This window comes from Pocillopora verrucosa, chromosome 6, assembly GCF_036669915.1.
Source record: "Pocillopora verrucosa isolate sample1 chromosome 6, ASM3666991v2, whole genome shotgun sequence".
NCBI classification, from domain to species: domain Eukaryota; kingdom Metazoa; phylum Cnidaria; class Anthozoa; order Scleractinia; family Pocilloporidae; genus Pocillopora; species Pocillopora verrucosa.
The window spans coordinates 10058079-10081679 of record NC_089317.1 but is presented as its reverse complement, the minus strand read 5'-3'; the positions used below and the strand labels follow the sequence as shown (position 1 = coordinate 10081679).

Sequence of the window (23601 nt, the reverse complement as noted above, 5' to 3'; positions counted from 1 at the left end):
GGGCCACCTTAATTAATAAAGAAATTTTTTTTACGACAAAAAGGTGCATTCGCCAAATTTCAAAATATAACGAAAGGGACAGCAGATGCAACACTGGAATATTTTTCGTGTGGATTCGTAGGACGTTTTAAAATAAAATACATGTTTTGTGTAAAAACTTATAAAAAAATCTCTAACGCTAAGGAGGGAAAATTTGGGTCGCAGCTTTTAAACTCGTTAGTACAAAATCGTTTGTCTTTCCAAGACTTAAACTATAAAAATATGTAAGAATATATGAAAGCTGCACTTTGCCTCGCTTCGTTGTCAAACAGCTTGTTTAAAGAGTTGCCTAATCAGCAAAAAATATGGCTAAACGTAAAATATATCAGGAAAATAGAAGATGATCCATCCTTTCCTGTATGATAAATCACTCGCTCAGACGGCAAGATCGTCAACATTAACGTAAAGTCGATCATCGTAATTTTTTAAGTTTAGCAGCCCCTGTAAAAAATAACAAGACATATGAAAGAATATGAAAAAGGGGTATAAATTATACTGTACTCTGTTTGGCTGTCGAGGATTTCTCCTTTTTTTTACCTTTTTAGTTTTTACCTAGAAAGAGAGTGTATTGCTGTCACAATTAATTTTAGATAGAGAAGTCTTAGATTGATTGTAGAAAAGGCAACTAACCCTAAACCTAACCCTTGAAAAACTAAGCCCAAAGTATTCACAACTATCAATCGGAACAAAGGTTAACAACAAAAGTAACCAATAGACCTCAAAGTAGAATCAAGCCACCTCCTTGAAGCAAGGAAAAACGTTTGTGATCAGGCTGGGATTCGTTTTAGTTTTTATGTTCGATTTCCACTTTCGGAACTGAATTAAAAACTGCTGTAAAGCTACATAAATTGAAACCATAAACTACGTTTCGAAACGTCAAGTTTAGTTGATCTAGCAATCAAACTTTGAAAAGGAAAAAAGGAACACAAAGAGTCTCTTCGTAAAATTTTCAATTCTACCTTGTGCCAGTTTTCCATTTCTTTGAGTTTGCTTCTCAACTTCTCAAAAGCTGGTCTCAAATTAGGGTCGTCTTTCCAACATTTTGTCATTGTCTCATACCTAAAAGGACGTCCAAAAGTAGTTTAATTAGAAACGGTTCGACCTATCCCAAGTGAAAAACCTTTTTGGTCTAAAAATTCCATCTTGTTATAATAAAGGACAAACGATTTATACAACAGATATCAACTCGTGATGGTGTACATATTGTTTCATTTACCTTCATTATGCAGGTTCAGCAAGTGTCACAATTTTTCCATTTAAACTCTTTATTCAATAACGCAACAGCTACTACATGACCACATGGGCGAAATCAAAATGGCGGGTCCGATACCACGTTTTTTCCCACAGGTCCGATGGGAGCGCGTGGTATGACGTAATATGACATCCCCCTTTCTACCGATGTAATAATAATAATAACGACAAAAAAAAAATGGAACTTATCATATCTCCAGAACATTACAATACTGGTTGAAAGGATATCCCTCCTGTGCTTATACTTATAAGTCTATTCTTTAGTGTCTCTACTGTTATAGATCCAGCCTTTGTGCAGGTGTCACAGTCCTCCCAGATCTGGTCACATATCCTCCAGCTATGTCTGAGGGTCCCTGGGGGATGTTGTTCAGTGGCACTGTTTCGCCAGATCCTGGTCTGGGGGCTGCACCGTTTTTGTGCGATGTCTGTGTGTGACTGACTGGGGCAAGACTAGTTGTCTGCTGAGGTATCTCAGAACCTTGGTATACTGGGGTTTCCACCCGCTGGCATTGTGTTCCCCTCACTGCAGTTGTGTCTGGTTTCAGTTGGGCCCGTGTTCTTCGATAGGTGGTACCTGTACTGCTGGATCTGATGATGTAAGATCTTGGCTGTTTGGCGGGTTTTACAATAATGCCAGGTTCCCAGGTTTGTGAGTGGTGGTTGTACGTGCGGATGGGTTGGTCAGCTTCGAATGGCTTTTTGGGTGGTCCTGAATGCTGGTTGTAATAGTGGGCTTGTTTCTCCTGACGGGCTATGAGCTTACTTTTCATGACCTCATGGTGAGAGTGGTTGAGGAGGACTCTATGGCATGCTGGTAATCTAGTTTTAAATTTTCTGTTGGTGAGCAGTTCTGCTGGGGATTTCAGCTGGTGATCCAAGGGAGTGGCCCGGTATGATAGGAGAGCAAGGTACGGGTCCTCTTTATTTTCATCGCACTTTTGGAGAATGTTTTCCACGGTCTGGACCATTCGCTCAGCAAACCCGTTGGATTGGGGGTATAGGGGGGAGCTAGTAATGTGTTCTACCCCGTAGACGTTCATAAAATGCTTGAATTCTGCCGAACTGTACTGCGGTCCGTTGTCGGTCGTCAACTGCGTAGGGATGCCGTGTTCTGCAAAGATGCTCTTCAGATGGTTGATAACTGCAGATGACGTGGTGCTTGTTAGTCTCCTGATGACAGGAAATCTGCTGTATTGATCTGTCAACAGGATGTATTGCTGCCCTCTAAATTCGAACAAGTCCGAACTGAGTCTTTCCCATGGTCGGTGTGGCGGTTCTGGCTGTAGTATTGGCTCTTTCCTTGCTTTATTTTGGTATTTCTGGCAGGGTTCGCACTGGTTAACTTGGTTGATGATTTCCTTTGTAATTCCAGGCCAGAAAACGGATGTACGTGCTCGTAAAAGGCATTTCTCTTGCCCTAGGTGGCCTTGGTGTATGATGTTCAGGATTTCAGGTCTGAGAGTAGGAGGTATCACGATGCGGTCTCCTTTTAGTACTAAGCCGTCCTCGATGGTCAGCTCTTCTCTGAAATTCCAATAGCCATGTAGCAGTTGGGGGCACTCTTCTCTTTTCTGTGGCCATCCTTCAAAGACCATTTCTTTTAACAGAGACAATACAGGATCCCTCCCTGTTTCGTCACGGATCTGTTGTAGCTTTGTTGGAGTTGCAGGGAGATGTTGTGTGACGTGGTGGACATATATCTCTGAAAGTTGACTGCTGCTAGGGGTAGGCTGGGGGCTGACTCTTGAGAGAGCGTCGGCTATTGGTACATCAGGACCTTTTACGTAGTTGACCGTAACGTCGTATTTCAGGGCTCTCATCAAGAACCTCTGTAATCTAGGTGGGCAACTGGACAGTCGCTTCTTGAAAATCGCCTCAAGAGGTTTATGGTCAGTGTTTACTGTACAGTGCTTCCCAAAAATGTAGTAGTTAAATCTCTCTAGGCCCCATACTACACCAAGTGTTTCTCTCTCAATGTTGCTGTAGTTTTTTTCTGTGTCTGTAAGTGCTTTGGAGGCATAGCATACAGGTTGCCCCTGCTGCAAAAGGACGGCGCCTACTCCTTTCTGGGAAGCGTCAGTTTGAATGACAGACTCGATGTTTGGGTCAAAGTATCTGAGGACTCCCATTGATGTGATTTCCTGTTTGACTTGGTTGAATGAGTCGTCGTGTTCAGGTCCCCATACATATGCGGTGTCCTTCTTGGTAAGTTCTCGCAGTGGTGCTGTGAGGCTAGCCAATCGCCCTGAGTATCTTGTAAGGTAGTTTACGAGGCCTAAGAAGCTTTGGAGGTCTTTGCGGTTCTCAGGTGGGGTCATCTTCTGGATTGCAGATATCTTACTGTCATCTGGTTTGATTCCATCCTGGGTCCATTTGTGGCCGAAAAAGCTGACTTCCTGACATTTGAGCTGTACTTTGTCTTTGTTGAATTTGATTCCCCTTTCCCTGGATCTGATCATGAGGTTTACCATGTTCGCATCGTGCTCTTCCTCTGTAGCTCCGTATATGAATGTATCGTCTGCAATGCCGGTGACTCCTTTCAGGCCCTCCAGTGCTGAATCTAAGTGTTTCTGGAACACATCTTGTGATACAATAAGGCCAAAGGGGAGCCGGGTGAAACGGTATCTCCCGAACGGGGTGTTGAAAGTAGTCAGGTAGGAGCTGGCTTCGTCTAATGGTACATGCCAGTAGCCCTTTTTGGCATCAACTACACTAAAGAATTTGGCACCACTAAGCTGTGTGACTACCTCATCAATTGTTTTGGTGTAGTAGTGTTCGCGTTTTATTGCCTTATTTAGGTCACGTGGATCGAGGCAGACTCTGATTTTGGTGACTTCTCCTTTGCCGTTGGTTGTTTCAGAGAGGACGATGCTATTAACCCAGTCTGTGGGTTCGCTTACGGGTATGAGCACTCCAAGTTCTACCATGGTGTTGATTTCCTTTCTAAACATGTCTCGAAGGTGTACTGGTACGGTACGTGGTGCGTGGATGACAGGTTCAGCATTGGAGTCTAGGGTGATGTGATAAGGTTTCATATTGAAGGTTCCCAGGCCTTCAAAGCAGTCTCCGAAGTTGTTGAAGAAGGTTATCCTGTCCAGTGGGGGGTATGTTTCAGTGTCTAGACGGCTAGGGTATCTGCTGGTCCTTTGGTGCGGTTTGCATGGTCTGTGTTCTTTAAGGCGGGTCTCTTTGTCTTCTTTGGAGGTTTCTAGGCTGCAATTAAATTTTACCAGCTCAAGTTCCTCGCAGGTTTTACAGCCAAGCATTGTAGGTCCTGGTACGTCAGTAACATTGAAAACGACTTCTTTAATGCTGCCATTTTGATGGACGTATAGTGGACAGGTTCCAAGGGTCTTGATGGCGTGGCCTCCATACGCAGTAATCCTGTGGTGTGTTGGGCCAAGGGGTATCTGCTGGGAACTGCGGTTGAGTCTGTCATAGTCGTCTTTGGAGATGACATTAACTTCTGCACCAGTGTCGACCTTGCAGATAATAGGTATCAGGTGTGTATCATGGGGGTCTACCGTGACTTGTATTTCAGTCATGACTTTGGTGCGTTGTTTTTCTTTTTGTTCAATGCTTGCGATCATTGAGGTACTGGGGCTGTCTCGGGCTTCTAGTGTTCCCAGGAAGACTTTGTCGTAGCTTGTGCATTCACTTGTTACACCATCAGGTTGTTCTTTTTGTAGGGTCATCACATCTGACCTTGTTTTAGACTTGCAAACTTTGCTAAAATGACCGCGTTTGTTGCAGTTGAAGCATTCTACTCCAGTGGCTGGGCACTGCTGGTCTTTGGTGTGTGGTGTGTCTCCACATCTGTAGCACTGTCTTAGGTTGTTGTCACGTCGTCTGTTTCCTCTACCACTGGTGTACCTTTGGTGGGGCTGGTTTCTGGGCTTGTTTCCTCTGCTGATTGCATTGACTTCCCCTTCTTCTTGCTTTGGGTTTGTAGTGTCACTCATTGCTTTTAATTGCATCTGGGTAGCCTCATCAGTTCGTGCAATTTCTTTTGCCCTTGCAAAGGTTAATTCATTACCGCGGGCAATGCATTTTCGTCTGACCTCTTCCGAATCGGTGCCGAAAACTAATGTGTCACGCATGAGTTCGTCATGTAAGTCAGGTGGGTAACCTGAGCTCTGTATGAGTAGCCTTGCTTCAGTCAGGAAGGTGGCTAGGGGACGATTATTCTGTTTCAGACCTCGTAGATAATATCTGTTCAAGATATGGTTTGCTTGTGGTTTAACATGGTCTTCGAATCTTTTCCAGTATTCTTTCAGGTCTTTTTGTTGGTCTTCGGTTAGCGACCAAGTGTTAAATAAGTCTATTCCGTAATCGCCTGACCATAGCAGCACATATTTGCATTTTTGAGTGCCGTCTCGAGCTTTTAACGGTCCATCAAGTAGCAGTTCACACTTTTGGCGGAATCTCTTGAATCTAGTTAATAAATCTGGGCCAGGGGTCCAGTCCATTTTTGGTACTTCAAACCCAACCAAGTCGCTCATTTTTGGCTAAATTGCACGATAAGACAGGACTTTGTAGTAAACACTGTAAAATCGTACGTACCGGTTTTCTTGGTTGTTCTAGCGGTGAGAATTCCTCTATTGGTGTAAATCGATCCCACTTCCGACATCCATGTCACAATTTTTCCATTTAAACTCTTTATTCAATAACGCAACAGCTACTACATGACCACATGGGCGAAATCAAAATGGCGGGTCCGATACCACGTTTTTTCCCACAGGTCCGATGGGAGCGCGTGGTATGACATAATATGACAGCAAGTACAGATGGTTTTATCTTAAGGCTCACAAACAACTCGAACAAAAAGCGGTACAAATACTAACGTACGAGAAAGCCATCATGAAACAGTAACAACACGATATTATCATACAACTTATCATCCACATGTTGTGGTTTAGGCATTCTGTATCCCTCTTGAAGTAAGTTTACAATTTTTCTTCCATCCATCCTTGGATACGGTGAACCACCTGAATGGAGCAGGTAATGTTAATATAGTCTAAAATGAAAAGCTCTACAAATGTATTTCCATTAACAATTTTTTCCGGCTAGGCCAGCGACTTTGGCAATCTAAACTGGCTTGGTATGACCGAAAACTAATTCTAAAGAGACTGGTAAACCCTGCTTGCTTCACGAATTCGTGTTCCCCCAATTGCTGAAGCTAAAATTACTGGACTGGTAATTTGCCTAGTAACTTACCAATCGTGAAAATCTCATAAAGGAGAAATCCGTAGCTCCACCTGTAAAACAATCGGGATACATGTAAGGATATAACATTTCTTCCCTACATAAAATGTAGTTAAAACATCTTTGGTGATAAAAGGAAGGGGAGATGGGGTGGGGAGGGACACATACACAGTGTCATAGGAGTTGATCCCTGGTCACTACCCATAAAAAATGAGGATAACCACTCCTCCCTGAGATGACCTCACACCAGCAAAATAAAAAGACCAAAATACAAAAGTAACCGAATAACTTTTTGCAGACATGAAAACAGTTCATATAAGACCTTTTTAATTAAGCTTAGTGCAGTGTTCATATCTTCCTTGTACTCACACATCACTCTTGGTAGAATATTTTCCGTAAAGCAACGCCTCAATGGCAGTCCATTTTACAGGGAGACGCCCCTGAATAAGAAGCAAAAATGCAAGGAGTTGGCGTAGTCCTTAAAAGTACTAATGCTCCCAATTGGTAACAACACTGTAACGAAAGTTCCGGAAAACGGAACAAGATTTACTGAACTTGTTTTCTTTAAGCAGTCACTCCAGTGAGGCATCTTCAGCCATATAATACAAGGCTTACAAGAACATTATGTCTTCGTACCCTGGTTTTTCTTTCGTAAACATTGTCCTCCTGCACATCTCTGGCCATTCCAAAGTCCGTCACTTTACATGTTTCCCCCTCTCCAACCAACACGTTACGAGCTGCAAGATCTCTATGAATAACCTTACACAAAGAGAAAAAGTTTCTTTTGGAAAACACCCTTTAAAGAAACGAGAGACTTAAGGGCGACTCAGCTGGCATGGGATGACGTCCAAGGTAGTTTGTCCACGGTGCAATGGAAAGCGAAGTATAATGAATGACAAATGAGGTCTTGTTCTATAGGGACGTCATTCAGAGAATAATTTCATCACTCACCGGTATCGATGACAAATAGGACATTCCATCAGCGATTTGCCAAGCAAACTTAATCAGCTGTTGTGAGGTCAGATTTGTCTGTGGTTTGATATCCGGGTCTTTGAAGTAAGTATCATTCAATCCACGGCTCTTTGGCAGGTAACCCAGCAGATCTCCAAAAGGAACATATTCGATCAGCACAAACAGTGGCTCTAGGTAGACAATAAAGTTTCGCAAATATCAATTAAATGCCGCAGATGCAGTCCACCAGTAAATTTTGCTGATCTTAGATCTCACTTATTGATAATGCATACGCTTCTATTTAGCAGACAGTATAAAACTCTGTCTACTTCTTTGCTGTCAAACAAACTCTATCCAGACCTCACTCGTGCGTTCGCGTACGCGCAAGAATAGAATATGCCCAAGCTTTAAGCGTCGGTTAGCTGCTTTTCCTAAAAGTCAACAAAAACAATATAATGGCTAATGGAATGATCGGGCGAATTAAATGGACTGTACCCGTCAACAAAGGCCTCCTCAAAAACAAAAATGTACTAAACGCCGCAGGGATCAATCGAATAAATAAAGTATCCTACGAGTGACATTCTACGTTTTGATTTCAAGACAATTACTTTAGTTTAGATTTAGAGAGCCGCGCTTTTCAAATGAACATCAAAGCTTTGTTTCGCACGTTCTGCTGGTTCTTAAAAAAAACAGTACGCGCCCTGCCCTAATTACCGCCCTGTTTCAAATAAGCACTATCCCCTCGCCTACCAAAAAGTAAATAAGCGCCCCGGGCGTCAAATCGAATCATTACGGTATACTCTATAGATTAAGAGGAAAGTTATCTTAAGCTAAAACACAAAAAATACCGAGGAAAACGAAGCTTTCTATACTTTGAAACTTAATTTTGTCTGACGGTAGCCATAGTTGATAATAAACATTTCAGTATTTACCAGACGTGGTAACGCATCCCAGGAGTTTGATAATGTAAGGATGAGGTTTAAGTTGTTTCATCAATTCAAGTTCAGACAGCAAATCCTTTCTCTCTGCCTCAGAAGCGTTTTCTGCAACAAGATTTTCGGTCAATCATCGTCGAATAACATTACAAATGAACCACAATCATATCATTCAACAACTAACATTATGTAGGTAAACGTAAACAGATAGATAGATCATTAGATACATAAATGTATATATATATATATATATATATATATATATAGATAGATACATAGATAGATGGACAGACAGGGAGACAGACAGACAGATAGATAGATAGAAGGATAGATAGATATATAGATAGATAAATCGATATCATTCGACTCTACCATGCATCATATTAAAAGGTGCTTTTCTTCGTCAAGGTAAAGCGCCAAGGCTCTAAAAAGTAATCATGATTTAAGGGGGAAATATTTACACTACATCTTAAAATTCCATCGCTGTATCAAGTAGAACAAGCTTCGGGCTATGGACATAACTGTGACCAAGTCATGCAGAATGAGATTACTCTTAACAGGAGCGTGAAAATTCTGCAGAAGCATATAATTAAAATTAAAATAAAACAATATGAAAGAAAACCGAACAATTTGGACAGACTTCTCGGTTAGTTCAAAGACCAAGTAAAACATGACTTTATTTCTTGGTACCTTTCAACATTTTAACTGTTACGAGCGTCTTCTTGGCTCTTCCTTGTTGGTTTATGACTGTTGCCTTGGCAACCTGGCCAAAAGCACCTTTCCCAACGATGTGCTTTATCGTCACATGTTCCCTAGGAGTTTCCCAGGAGCGTGTGTATAGATTAAGAGAAGCGTACTCGCTGATTTGTTCGGTGCTGAGTGGACTGGCATCTGTCATCACTGGTGAACGAGTTCTGTCATCCAGTGCCATGTAATGGCTTTGAGAAGGTTTGGGCAATTCAACTGCAATCTCAAAGAAAAAGCTGTTTTCAATTCAATGAAAGATGATAAACTACCAAAATTGCTTGGAAATTATTTCAAATCTTCAAACCAGCTGTCTTATGAAAAATAAACCACTGTTTACCTAGACTTATTGGAAAATACCAATGAGTAATCGACTTAAAATCTGTATTGATAATAACTGTCTGAGTTCAGGTAAACTGTTAACCACATTGGGAAGACTCTCAGTGAAGAGAGCAACGTAAAAACAAAACACACTTAGGACTACAGGAAAATGTATCTTTATATGAAGGAATAAGATTTCATTTTGTAACCTACATTACCATCTGTACTTCCTCTTGTTTCATTACTTATATTTCCGAATGTTCTGAAACAGCAAATCAAATATGTCACAAAACACACCTAATTCTCTGTAAATGAAAAATCCAAATAACAGAAAAACTTTCCGGACAGCTTAGTCCAATTAGAAAAGATGCAGGAAACCAGATATAGGCTCGCCTACAGTCATAGCCTACGTATGGCCATACCCTCCCCCTACAGTCAGACCATACGAGCAGAGTATGTAGATCGACTTGCCCTGAGCTTCTCATATATACTGAGAATAACATAATAAACGTACTTCACTTATAAGTTGTTGCTGTTCTTGTTTTTCTTAAGTTTTTCTACAGATCACTGAGATGTTGGTTAATGCACAAGTGACAACGTAACCAAAGTGTATAGTGGTATCCCTGCAGCGCTAGAGTGCCTTAAAGTTAGTGGTAATTGGAACAATCACAAACATTCACAGGAAAAAAAGTGTGGGTGTTAAAATTGTTAAAACGATCAAGCCATAAAGGAACGATGCAAGTAGACAGCAACATTTCCATAGAAAAATCTCACCTTTCACTCATTGCCACCTCTGTAAAGAAAAAAGGAGCGAAAAATAAAAAGGAAACCGCAAAAAAAAAAACAACAACAACAACTAATCGACATCAAGCAAACTTTCTCTCTTGCAAGCAAAGAAAATTCTGTTTGATGTACATCAAGGTGAGTCCTTAAGTGTAAAACGACATGCGAGGTCTTTTAACTATAACCAGCTAACCACACAATAGATAACAACAAAACAAAACATTAGTTTACAATACACTGTTTTTAAAGTTATCTGTTAAAGATATAGAAATCGCTTCAGCAAAGATCATTATGCAGCGGATAGTGAACTGAAGATTGTATTTAGTCCTAGAAGAAGGAAAAATGTGAAAGATATATTTCTAGGATGCCAAAACGAGTGTTCATTTGAGAGCATAACATGTATGCAACACTTACCTTCAGTGATTTTCGTGTTGCGCCTCTTTTTCCTGCAAGTCCACCAAACTAATATTCCAGCAACAGCTAGTGCAGCAACTGATCCAAACACTGCACCAACAATAATACCTATGGCAATTACAAAGTGTGATAAGCTTCAGATAATTTTTTTCAATGATCTTATCATCGCGGATCTGCCTCTGTATTATTGTCAGGTAACCTTTGAAATTTAGTCAGAACTCAATTTATCTTCTTCCTGCAATTTTGTGTTTCACAATTCATTACATATATCGGAACTAAATAACAGGCTGCAATGCATAATTATGTACTTGTCTAGAAAAAGATATGGGATACAAATTCTGTGCAAGGTCAAACGAATTACCAGATAAGTTATATTGAATATTCCCCCCTCTGTACAAGCTTTTAAACCACAACTTCCCATCGGTTATTCATGGCAAAAACAAGATGGAGGCACCCACTACTCAATCCACAAATTTGTACATAAAAATCGAGCACAATCAGATCTCACTTTTTTCCCTGGCCAGGATAAGTTGTATAGACAAAATGACACAAAAAAAAGAAAACCATGATTATAATCTTTCACTATTAACAACAAGAATGCTTTACCAGTTTTCACCCCACTTGAAAGCTCTGAAGATTCTACAAAAAAATACACTCGATTAATTTGAGGAAAACAAGCATGGCTGTTATTTTTTTGGCCACACGTTATTTTTTCCTATAAACTATCTCAGAAAAAAAAAATTTAAATGAACCCTGCATGTTCTAAAACTACGGAACAAAAGTGAATTTAGGTAAATAAAAAGCTTAGATATTGGGAAACAAACTCACCATTTCTTACATGTTTGCATTAAAATCAAAAGTTAACTTGACAAAATGTACAACAAAAGTGCGCACACATGATACATACACTGTCCTATCAGTGCTCAAATTGGGGCTGGTTGTGGTTGTCATAGTTGTCATTACCATACACCAAGTTTTTGAATCTCTGTATAAATCTGCTACATTACCAATTTTGAGTTAAATACAGTAACTTTCAAAACTATTGTAATCGTTGTCGAGTTAAGTATTATTTCTGTTACGTATTAGTCTATGTTTTTGTATTAGTGACGCTTCGATATCATATGTCAGACCTCGTGCGTTGTCGTTTGCGGTAGTTTAGACAAGAGAGCTTATTGCGAGTGTTTCTGCGTTCATTGCGACTCATTCAGGCGTTACAGAGAGGACAATCGTTTGACAGTTTTGGACATCAAGTCACAATTAGTACGAATAAACTACGTTTGGAATTATAGTTGGTCTTTGGTGTCTCGAATCAGTATTTCGCTCGACGTCCTCGCATTAAATCCTGTGTATCTTTGGGACATTCCGACGTTGTTTCGACGCCTGGAGCTATAACTATTTTTTTTCACACCACAAACAGCCAAGTTAAGAGGGGCAAGGACATTAATAAATCAATTTGCAAAACTTTTGTAAGAAGTGTTATGAGGACTTACCCCCAAAGGACCTGTCAAGTGGTGATGTGGCACCTCCACCTGTTGGTTCCACATCAGTTTTTTTCCCTTTTATGGCACCAACACTGAACTCTCCCAGCTTCCCATCTTTCACAGCGTTATTAAGTGTTATGATAACATCTTGTTCCTTTGTAGTGAAGTTGAATTTTAGTGCAAGGACAACAAAAATACTTCCACACCTAAGGACAGACATTGACAGAGGGTTAAAGTGACATGAAATGGAAAACAGATGACAAAAGAGAAAATAATAAAATTTCTATATCTCGTTAATTCACATACCTCACACTTATCAACTGCACTCCTTCGTAGCCAGGTTTACCAGCAAAAGCCTCCTTGAGCTGCAAACATTTCAATCATTTGTCTTAGAATGTTAGTGTAGTGTACATGTATCATGCACACATACCCATAAGAACAAATGAGGATGACACCAAATGGCTAAACATGGCTGTTTAGCCAAAAGTCAGCTGAGAGTCAGTCTCTTGAGTATTTATCAGTTGTTTCTTTAAAGTGCTACTTCAATGAATAATTGTCCTTCTTTATATGTCACTTGCCTCCTATTTTATAAATTTGAAAAGAAAGCACCAGGCCTCTTATTGCCCTATAAATACAGACCATAACCAAACACTGAATAATAAGAAGATTGTGGCAGGCCTCTAAACTTCAAGATTTGACAGAACTCTGACAGACTGCGTACAATCTAGGAATTCAAGAAACACTGTAGAATTAAATGAACTTTTCTCCACACATTCTCCATGAGCCAAATTTCCTTTTAATCATTATACAGCCAGCACATCAGTCTCTGACCCTGAAATAACCAACACTCAGTGACAACTATAATTAACAATTTGACAGATGTGAGTGAATGTAAACGATTATAATGTTTAGCTTTGACAGCAATGTCTAAGTTGTATGTGCATTAAGTTACCAGTTCTTTAAATTTCTCCAGTAATAAGGGTTGATTGTATTTTCCATCTATACATCTTTCACTTGTGATGACAATAGTTATGTTAATCACATTTCCTCCAATGTCTGTGAAGTACAAGAAGAATCATTACAAAAAAATTTAATCAATCTTTCATTAATACAGGTACTATGTCTGAAAACCATGGTTTTTTGAAAACTTTGGTACCGTTCTAAGGTCATTTAACCTCAGAGATGATTGAGATGTCTGTCGCTTTCAGTAAGTGACTTGTAACAAGAACAACTGGGGATTTTGCCATTTCTTAGATGATTCTAGGCACCGGTCAACTTCTCACCATATTTCTCATCAATGGATTGTGTTGATTGCTTGTCAAATGACAAATTGTGCTGTTGTCCTTTTGAGCATGAGCAAGCGAAACAGTCTGGCACAAATTTTTAAAATGTTTTTATACTGAAGCAAAACAATGCAGGGTAAAAGTCAGTTGCTCATATCAAACTGACCTTTTGCTTTCAAATTCAAGTGCATGAGATTAATTTGAGGAAAATATAGAGAGGCAGTTAAAGGTGCCATTTAACTTATCTTGCATCCATGAAAACATTATAAAATCGATGTACACTGCAATATATAAAGGTCCTGAGTGCTTCAGCTTACAATGACTAAAAATGAAAGAACTAAACCATCATCTCCATTTTCCCCAAAAAACATCCCACTCAATTACAATTTTTCCTGTATCCTGTCAGAAACCCTGACTATAGTTTTTTACCTACTTTTGATACTCACCCCTGTACAAGCCACCTGAAGTTGAATTACTGCAATGCTTTCTTTGCATTTTACAAGTAATAAAATTAATCAATGTTTTAGAGTTATACATCAACACAAAGTAAAGGCACTGTTTGGGCTTTTATAACCTGACAGGCTAATCACTGGTTCAACTCTTAGAACCCAATCAAAATGTCATGTTGGCACATGTATGAAGTTACAGCTGTTAGATACATGACCACAATGTATATGTGACTTACAAATATTGGCAGTTTTTGAATCATCTCCAAATACACTGGCCACTCTACAGGTATAGCTGGTATCATCGAGGACTTGTGAAATATCAAGAGTATTTTTGTCACAAACTTGTTCTGGGTAATTACATGGAGTCCAAGTGTAAGTAAGTGGAGGGTTCCCATCTGCTCCACAGTTAAGAGTTAAACTTTGTTGTACACCAACAAAATACTCAGGTTGAAAATTAACAATCTTTGGTGGATCTGTACATCAAATTGGACAATTTAAAAATCAGATTTAAAAAAACAGCATCTACACAAGGATACTTCTGAGTGGCTTGTCTTCAATAGCTATTGTAAGGGGTCCAACCATACCAGTACACTTATATACAAAAAGATATTCTTTAATTCTAGTCTGATGTTTCTTAGTTGGATTCACTTGCATGGGTTTGCAAAACGTTCTCCTAGTTTGTGTTTTGTAGTTTCAGTGAAATTGCCAAATCGGCTGGATGTTAACTGGGTGATCCTCTTGCCATTCATAGATGCATGTTAAATAAATAACTGTATGGTAATGAAAGTTTCATAGCGTCCAACAATTAAACACAAAGCTTTTTCGGGTAGACGCTCAGAAAACCATTGAGGTGATATTTCAAATCTTTGAGCTGAGATCTTGCCAGATATGTTGAACTGGATTGTTAAAGATTTTCAAATCAGTGTCAACTGAACATATTTGCTGACACAGATAGTGGAGCACTAGAGTCTCCTAACACAGCATCTAATCTTAATTTAAGAGGAGTTAACATTTGCAGCGGAGAGTGAACACCTCCCACAACATGGCAGTACTTCAAGTTACATAATTTTGGTCCCAATGGTGACTAAAATTTCAACCAAAATTGCTAATTGGCAACCAACATATGAAAACATAAAAGGGAAAAGCGTGAAAAATTTATTGATCCTTGGACGAATTATCAATGAATTATCCTTTAGTTAATGTGTCTGACACATCCATCTCATATGTATAACGTACAGTATGATATCATAATGAAATAGGAAGCGCTTTCTTACCATGGATGCAACTCTGGAAAGAGCTCTATACAATAGCTGACTACTTACATTTTCCAAGCAATGAAAACATAAATATGTTTTCATCAGCATTTTTATTCCAAACGTTTTGGATGGTATTTCTAATTGTCTAGATAGAAGCAGATATGTAACGAATTTAAGAAAATGAATGACACGTCTTAAAAACATGTCTCGACAGTTCTTCTGTCATCTTTAGTGCTGAATAATACAAAGTACAAAGTTGGTAAGGCAAGGCAAGGCAAGGCAAGGCAAGGCAAGGCAAGGCAAGGCAAGGCAAGGCAAGGCAAGGCAAGGCAAGGCAAGGCAAAAAACTGAACTGGAATTTGCCGACGCCGAGGCGCGAAAAATTAGCGCTCTGAAAGAAAATGAAGATGAGTTAAGGAGGTTCAAACTCACCAAAGAATTGACACTCGCAAGGCCTTAATTAAAAACCGAAGAAGACGAAAAAGAAGTTTTCGCTGCGAAAGGAGATTTACCGGAAGAAATCGACAAAAACTACGTCCTTCAAAATTACTTGAAAACACAGGCGTCGTCGGTTGTAAATGCCGGCAATTTGACTGTGGAGACGAACATAGGATCTATGGACAACCCTTTAGGAGAAACTTCCAGTAACAATGGTATTCCTCTAGTAAAGAAGGCGCCCGCAGCTACTCCCTCGAAAATTAATTCCGCCGACAAGGCAATTAGCTCTCCAAAACAGAATCCGGTGATCCCTAACCCCAAGTCACTAAATCCGTTTGCACCCGAATTTCTAATCAGTCCATTTGCAAGGTACGATCCATACTATCCTGCACACTACGAGCCGTACGAACACCAACAACCGAGGCAAGGCAAAGAAGTTAGACAAACGAGCAACTCACCTGACAAGTTAACGGTTAAAGATTCGCTAAGCAGATTAGCCAACGTCTTGTCTCAACGACGACTGCAAGATACTCTTCCGCTTCCCGAACCGGAGATCTTTAGCGGCGACTTGTTACACTACCCAGTATGGCTGAAGTCCTTCGAGACCATTATAGAAGGGCAGACAGATGAAGTGTTACAAAGATTGTACTACCTAGGAAAGTACACGGCAGGTGAGCCTAAAGAAGCGGTCTGCTATGATCTGGCCTCATCTTCAGAAGATTTCAGAGATGATCTTGCCCTTAAATGAAGACCTGAGAGTCGGACTTCTGATTGGCCTCAACTGTTCTCGAGCAGTTAAGCCGCTGGAGGTAATTCCAGGAAAGGGAGATGATCCATACGCTAAGAGAATAGCCCTTGGATGGGGAATCATCGGTGCTACAAGATCTTCGAGGGAAGAGGATTCTGAAATCGAGATTGACATTGCATGTAACCGCATCGTTATCTATGAAGTTGAAGCAACGCCAAACAGAAAGATGTGCCACCTCGCATTCAGAACACAAGTTAAAGAAATGATCAGCCCTAGTAATGTGTCCAAGATGTTTACTCTTGACTTCAACGAACGTCAAGCCGACGAGAAACCCCTGTCCGACGAAGACCGAAGCTTTCTGAGAATAGTGCGCGAAGGAATCCATCAATTGTTAGACGACCATTACGAGATACCACTGCCTTTGTGAAATGAAAATTTGGAGCTGCCAAATGACAAGGAAATAGCCCTAAGTCGCCTTACGAAGTTGATACGAAGGCTGTCAAGTGAAGACCAGTTCAGAAAGGACTATTGCAGCTTCATGGAGGACATCATATCTAATGGTTGTGCACAAAGAGTTCCCCTTGATGAGATATCGACAGCTAGCAAACAAGTGTGGTACATTCCACATCACGGAGTGTATCATAAGAAGAAACCGGGAAAGATCAGAGTTTGACTGCAGTGCACTATGCGATGGCCAATCTCTGAATCAACAACTATTCCAGGGCCCAGATGTGACAAACAATCTCACCGGAGTTCTGTGCAGATTTCGGCAAGAGCGGATAGCCTTTATGTGCGACATCTAAGCATGTTTCAACAAGTTAAGATCGACGTAGAACATCGCAATCCCCTGAGGTTCCTGTGGTGGGATAATCCAGAGCTGAAGGGAGACCCTGTAGAATTCTGTATGACTGTCCACTCATTTGGCGCCACCTCATCGCCGAGATGTGCCACCTTTGCCCTTAAAACCACCGCGGACCAGTACGAAAAGACCTGCAACAGACCAGTGGCAGACTTCATCCGAAGAAATTTCTACGTGGACGATGGACTGAAGTCAGTACAATCCTTTGAACAAGCCAAAGAGTTGATCAAGAACACCAAGTCCCTATTTCAAAGGGGTGGCTTTCGGCTGCACAAGTTTACTTCGAACAGCAGAGAAGTCTTGAGCTCCATCCCACAGGAAGATCGAGCAGCAGACACGAAGGACCATCGCCTCGTCAGTAAAAATACTGCTATTGAACGTGCCCTAGGTGTTCATTGGTGCATAGAATCTAACACACTCCAGTTCAGGATCATCTTATAAGATAGACCTCTATCAAGAAGGGGAATCTTGTCAACAGTGAGCTCAGTATTTGACCCCCTTGGCTTGGTCGCTCCATTCATTTTGGCAGGGAAGCAGATCCTGCAAGAGGTGTGCCGCGATGGTGTAGGCAGGGATGACGCAGTTCTTGACGGCTTGCGACCCAAATGGGAGAAGTGGAGTACTGAACTCCCCATTTTAGAAAGACTCAGAGGAGCAAGATGTTACAAGCCTCAAGATTTCGACTCAGTCAAGAACGTAGAGCTGTACCACTTCTCGGGCACCTGTCAGAATGGCTATGGGCAGTGTTCCTACATGTGGTTGGTTGATGATAAGAACCACGTCCATTGTTTTCTGGTGATGGGAAAGTCATGGGTAACGCCCCTTAAGTCAGTGACCATACCCAGACTAGAACTGACTGCTGCCGTCGTCTCATCGAAGATCAGTAGCATGCTGTGGAAGGAGCTGGAGTGCGCACAGATACAGGAAATTTTCAGGACCAACAGTAAGACGGTGTTGGGCTACGTCAATAACCACGCCCAAAGATTCCATGTTTTCGTTGGCAATCGCGTCCAGGAAATACGAGAGCAGACATTTCCGAACTAGTGGCACTACGTTGGAACAAAATCCAATCCTGCGGATATCGCTTCCTGTGTTGCTGGTGCCCAAGAGCTAATCGACGACCCTTTGTGGTGGAATGGGTCAGATTTTCTCTGGAACTCACGTAAGGACTGGAATTCTGTAGACGACACTCCCTCAATCCCTCCTGAGGATCCGGAAGTCAAGAACGTTTCTATAAGAGCGATCGAAGAACCAAAGCTATACTCTCTATTGGAGCGCCTGACCTATCTCTCCAACAGGCATTGAGTAATGAGAGCGATTGCCGTCTGTCTTCGATTTCAACAAAGATTCCGAAAGACAGCTGCTAGTGAACCACAAGTTGGAGGACAGAACGTAAAGGAGAGAAATGAAGGGATGCCTACATGCAAGCCGGTTGATGTTCAGGACCTACAACGTGCTGAGCTGCAAATTATCAAGATAGTACAGAACGAAGCTTTCCAAAATGAAATTCAAATGCTGAAGGATACTAAAATTAAATTTCAAGCCACCGACAAAGATGCTAGAAAGGAAAGGATGAAGACGATGAAGAGGTCAACCTCGCTCTACAAAGTTGATCCCTTTATAGACGAAAACGGAGTTCTACGAGTTGGTGGGCGATTAAGACAGTTTAGTGTCCCCTATGAGGTGAAACACCCCGTCAGTCTACCTTGGAAAGGACACGTGACGAATCTTATCCTTTGCAACTATCACCAGTTAGTCCAGCATCAAGGTCGTAAAAGGATCACTCAGAATGAAATCAGATCAAGTGGCTACTGGATCATTGGTGGAAGTTCCGTAGTGTTCGACCATATTTCCAAACGTGTGTCTTGCCGGAAACTGAGAGGCCTTCCTCAAGAACAGAAGATAGCTAACCTACCCGGAGATCCCCTAGAACCTGCACCATCTTTCACCTTCTGTGGTGTAGACTACTTTGGTCCCTGGTACGTCAAATAGGGCAGTCGTGAAATGAAGCGTTATGGGGTGCTGTCTACATGTCTAGCATCCAGGACTGTCCACCTCGAAGTTGCGAGCAGTCTGTCTACTGATTCGTTTCTCAATGCCTATCGCCGATTCGTGGGACGCCGCGGCCCAGTGCGACAGTTGCAATCTGACCAAGGTACCAACTTTGTTGGCGCAAAGAGTGAGCTACAACAGGTGTTATTCATATTCCAACACGAGAAGATACAGCAAGAACTGGCAAAGAGAAAATGTGACTAGATAGATTTCAAAATGAATGTCCCAGAAGCGAGACATATATGTGTGGGGCCTAGGAGCGTCAAATTCGTGCTGTTTGAAATGTGTTGGCATCACTTCTCACACAGCACGCTGCCCAGCTTGATGACGAAACCCTCAGAACCTTCATGATGGAGGCTGAAGCCATCGTGAATTGTCGCCCCTTAACCGTTGAAACGATAAACTCTCCACAGATAGCTGAGTCTCTCACACCCAACCACTTACTTACCATGAAGTCCAAGGTGATATTGTCCCCACCTGGCGAATTCCAGCGTGCCGATCTGTACTCAAAGAAAAGATGGCTCAGGGTGCAACACCTTGCTAACAAGTTCTGGACGAGGTGGAGGAAGGACTAAGTGCAGTCTCTCCAGCCAAGACAGAAGTGGGTAGCCACTCGAAGAAACCTGCAGGTTGATGACGTCGTCGTCGTTATGAATGATAACTCACCAGGAAACTGTTGGAAGGTCGCGCGCGTGAAGGAAATATTCCCTGACGGTGATGGCCTTGTCAGAAAAGTTCGCATCAAAATTGCTGACCGGAACTTAGACAGAACGGACGACCTGTTGGACCAGTGACTAGTCTATACAGAGCAGTTCAGAAATTAAAATTGCTGTTGCCCGGGGAGGAAAGCGAAGACCGGGGAATCTCCACCTGAGGAGCCATGCGAAATGTACGAGTTTACAGCCCATATCAACCAACATTGATTTAAATAGTTAAATTTTACTAGTTGATACAAGTTCTTGTTTGTTTCATTAGTGTGGTAAATTCCTATCGTAATTTAGGGGAGCCATGTAACGAAGGCTATTTTTAGTCGTGATTTGCGTGACGTTCAATACCCTTTTGTTTTGTTTTGTGTGACATACCCTCGAATTGTCGGCATAAGGTTTCATTCGGTGACGAGACACATGTTAGTCGCAAGCATAGCCAGATTGAAGGATTGTCGCAATACTAGAATAATAGAACGGGGAAAGAGGTATGTCATTTATTTTTGTATTTATAAACGGAAACGTGTATAATCAAGGTAGTTTTGTTGACCTTAAGATATTTGTGTTGTTTTAATTTATCTATATACACGCCCCGTGTTCGAGTTAAGGACATTTCGATCAGCGTTTATTGTATGATAACGGCCTATTTTAATTTATTATTTCAGTTTTTACGAGCTTTTCAGTGATTAATAAACCGGTTGAGATTGATAGACGCTTGAAGGTTCCGTTAATATAGGACATTTCCCCGAGCGTTGTTCAAGTTTGATTTGATGATGTCAGCGTTCGCCCCATCACAGATTGAATGAAAAATGGTCCTGTGGGTCAACGAGGAGGTTGGGTGTAAGAGCAAGAAATTCGAGAAATCTGAAGAGGAATGACCGAACAATCTTGCTGAAATGGAGAAGGGCTTGTGGTTTAAGCAATCTTCCATGACTGCTTGTAACCAATACACAGTCTGAGTTGCAACCAGTACCTGGTATAGGTATCCTTTACATTGTTGAAATCCGTCTTATTGTTCCTTCCCGCTGATGAAAAAGGGGTGATCACAAACCAAGACCACATGTGTGATTTTGTGATCACACTCTTATCACATTGATATATGATTACTGAGCTACACAGAATGTGAGGGAAGTTTGGGTTACCTAAATCCTCCCATGCAGTAATTATTTTTTTTCTCTAATCTCAAGGTGCATCTCAATTTTGAGCCTTTTGTTATCTGCATTTTGGGTCTTTGATTCTCATGGGAATTCAAATGATATAAGACAAACATGTGATTGCATTGTACTTAAAAGTTAGGTATACCATGAAAAACAAACCTTGCATCGCGTCGAAAAGCATTTGCTTGGTCACTTAAAACACCATCAACTGGTCCAATAAACTAGATAAATTTGTTAGAAGGGATGTCAGATTTTTTCCGCCAAGAATTCAAATCTTCCAAGTTCTATTGACATTTGAACTGGGCCCAGAGGGAAGAATTGGGTAACAGTATACTACAGTTAGAATCCGCCTTTCTTAAAGTCAGCAACACTTTCAAGCTTACCTATGACTTGCACTTGAATTGCTCGTTTCCAAATATTACTGTGGGAGTCAATTAACTCACAGCTGAATTCTCCATTAGCCCTATCATCAGCAACAGTCACAGGGAAGATAGACAGAGAAGCTCTTCCTAAAGTTGAGCTTAAGCGGAACCGTTCTTGAAATGTAACACTGACAGGACCAGCTGAACCATATGCATCAAAGGTGACTATAATGTAATAGTTAAATTTTATGAAACCACCAGGACTTAAATGTTGGGTCAGACTGTAGCTCCAGTTCAGTGTGACATGAGATCCTTCATAAACCTGTACAATGCCAGGGGAGAGCACTTCCTTTGGATCTGATGTCGTCTTAATCGGAGTAGGTTCAAACCATGTGACACTTCCGCCATCTGAAGGAGAATATTTTAGATCGCACTTACATTACAATCATTCATGCTTACGATTTCATCAAACGAAGAATAGCTTTCCTATGATTTTGAATTAGAACACCGTATACCTCAAACTGTTACTGTCAATATAAAATCACCTAAATAAAGTAGATTATAAGATGAATCGATCGAGTTCTGATACGAAAGAAGAAAGTAAACACTAAAAATATTGGAGCAAAATCCCAGTTAAATACATTACCTGTTGGTTGGGGTATGAGAAAAATCCACATAAAGATATATTTCAAATGACAAATCATCTTGGAGAAATCCTTCTTTCCCCAAATACGAATACTTTACTAAACCCGTTGAAGAGACATCATCGTCACAAATAAGCGCGAAGGACGGAACAATTTCCTCTTGATATAAAGAACTAATCGGAGAACTGATTGGATATTGAATGATGATGGCATTTTAGGGTAGTTACAAAACTGAAGACCTAAGACCCTTACGAAAATGAAAATCCATTACGAAAACGAGGACTTATTACGAAAACGAAGACCCCTTACGAAAACGAAGACCCCTTACGAAAACGAAGACCCATCACGAAAACGAAGACACATTACTAAGACAAGTTCAGAAGAGGTTGGTATCATCTTGTGGACAAAGATTATGTTCATGAGACACACTACGAAAACGAAGATCCTTACGGAAATCTTGAATTCTGAATTTGGCACGTCTGTAATTTATTACGGAATAAAAACAGTAGAGCCCCATGGAGCCGTCAATGAGACTACTTTAAAGTTAAAACGAGATTCAATAGAAGAGACATGACATGCATGCGGAAAATGCGTTGCGTGACGCTTTAAGCGCTGGAGGTAAAGATAACATTACATAAAATAACTGTGAAGGAGAATATATGGAATTCATATATTCCATCAACTAAAATAGGATAACTTTATTGATTTGATTTTAATTGCGTTTCCTTAGCTCTTCTTTTTAACGTAAAGCAAATATATTAAGCGAATCAAAGAATGCGATGACATTTTTACCAGCAGCAAAACACACAGGAAAAAGCTTGCATAATAGGCTTTGTATCTGATGTTTCCGGAAACTCATTTGAGTGACATTTCATTTGTTACTGTTGCCAAGGGCTTTTCCGGTCCCTAAACTTATAAGTCGGCAGGAAGAGTAGCGTAACGCTTTGATTAGGGTATTGATTTGTAATTTTTTACCCACCAGAAAAGTTTTATTGAAATCAATCGGTCGAACTGCCATGTTTTATTCGAAGAACAGTATATTTTTTCCTCGCCGGAAGTGTAATTACCGCTAGTCGATGCTATTTTCATTAATAAACTTATATATTATTGCTTCATTATATACCACCATATGCATGTCATGTCTCTTCTATCCTCTTCTAAAATCTCGTTTTAGCTTTTAAGTAGTTCCATGGGGCTCTTCTTTTGAAATATTCCGTAATAAACTACAGACGTGCCAAATTCAGAATTCAAGATTTCTGTAAGGATCTTCGTTTTCGTGGTGTGTCTCATGAACATAATCTTTGTCCACAAAAGTAATATCAACCTCTTTTGAACTTGTTTTAGTAATGTGTCTTCGTTTTCGTGATGGCTTTTCGTTTTCGTAGGGGGTCTTAGGTCTTCGTTTTCGTGGTCTTCGTTTTCGTGACTACGAGCATTTTAGAAGGAGGTTGTGATACTCTGGAATGGAAGAACGTCGACAAAATCTGGATCGGACAGGATCGGATCACGGACCGGATAACGGGTC

At 40.8% G+C, this 23601-nt stretch overlaps 1 protein-coding gene across 1 annotated transcript; it reads right to left on the bottom strand.

Moving 5' to 3' along the window:
• Positions 1-414: 414 nt before the first annotated feature.
• LOC131795392 (uncharacterized) lies at positions 415-22136 on the bottom strand. Its single transcript, XM_066168894.1, has 18 exons — positions 22079-22136; positions 21454-21840; positions 14093-14329; positions 13077-13180; positions 12431-12489; positions 12134-12330; positions 10644-10751; positions 10221-10239; positions 9660-9708; positions 9072-9351; positions 8379-8489; positions 7447-7637; positions 7132-7254; positions 6865-6935; positions 6508-6548; positions 6182-6278; positions 999-1098; positions 415-480 (listed from the first exon to the last, which is right to left on the bottom strand). The coding sequence occupies exons 1-18, from the start codon at positions 22134-22136 to the stop codon at positions 415-417; spliced, it is 2298 nt and encodes a 765-aa protein (XP_066024991.1).
• Positions 22137-23601: the final 1465 nt, after the last annotated feature.

Bases quoted from the DNA above. Each gene is read 5' to 3' on its own strand.
- LOC131795392 (XM_066168894.1), bottom strand. From the start codon at position 22,136: ATGATTTGTCATTTGAAATATATCTTTATGTGGATTTTTCTCATACCC. The intron at 13,181-14,092 runs GTAAGTCACATA...TGTACTTCACAG, and splicing joins TTCAAAAACTGCCAATATTT to ACATTGGAGGAAATGTGATT. The intron at 481-998 runs GTAGAATTGAAA...TATTTTTTACAG, and splicing joins AAATGGAAAACTGGCACAAG to GGGCTGCTAAACTTAAAAAA.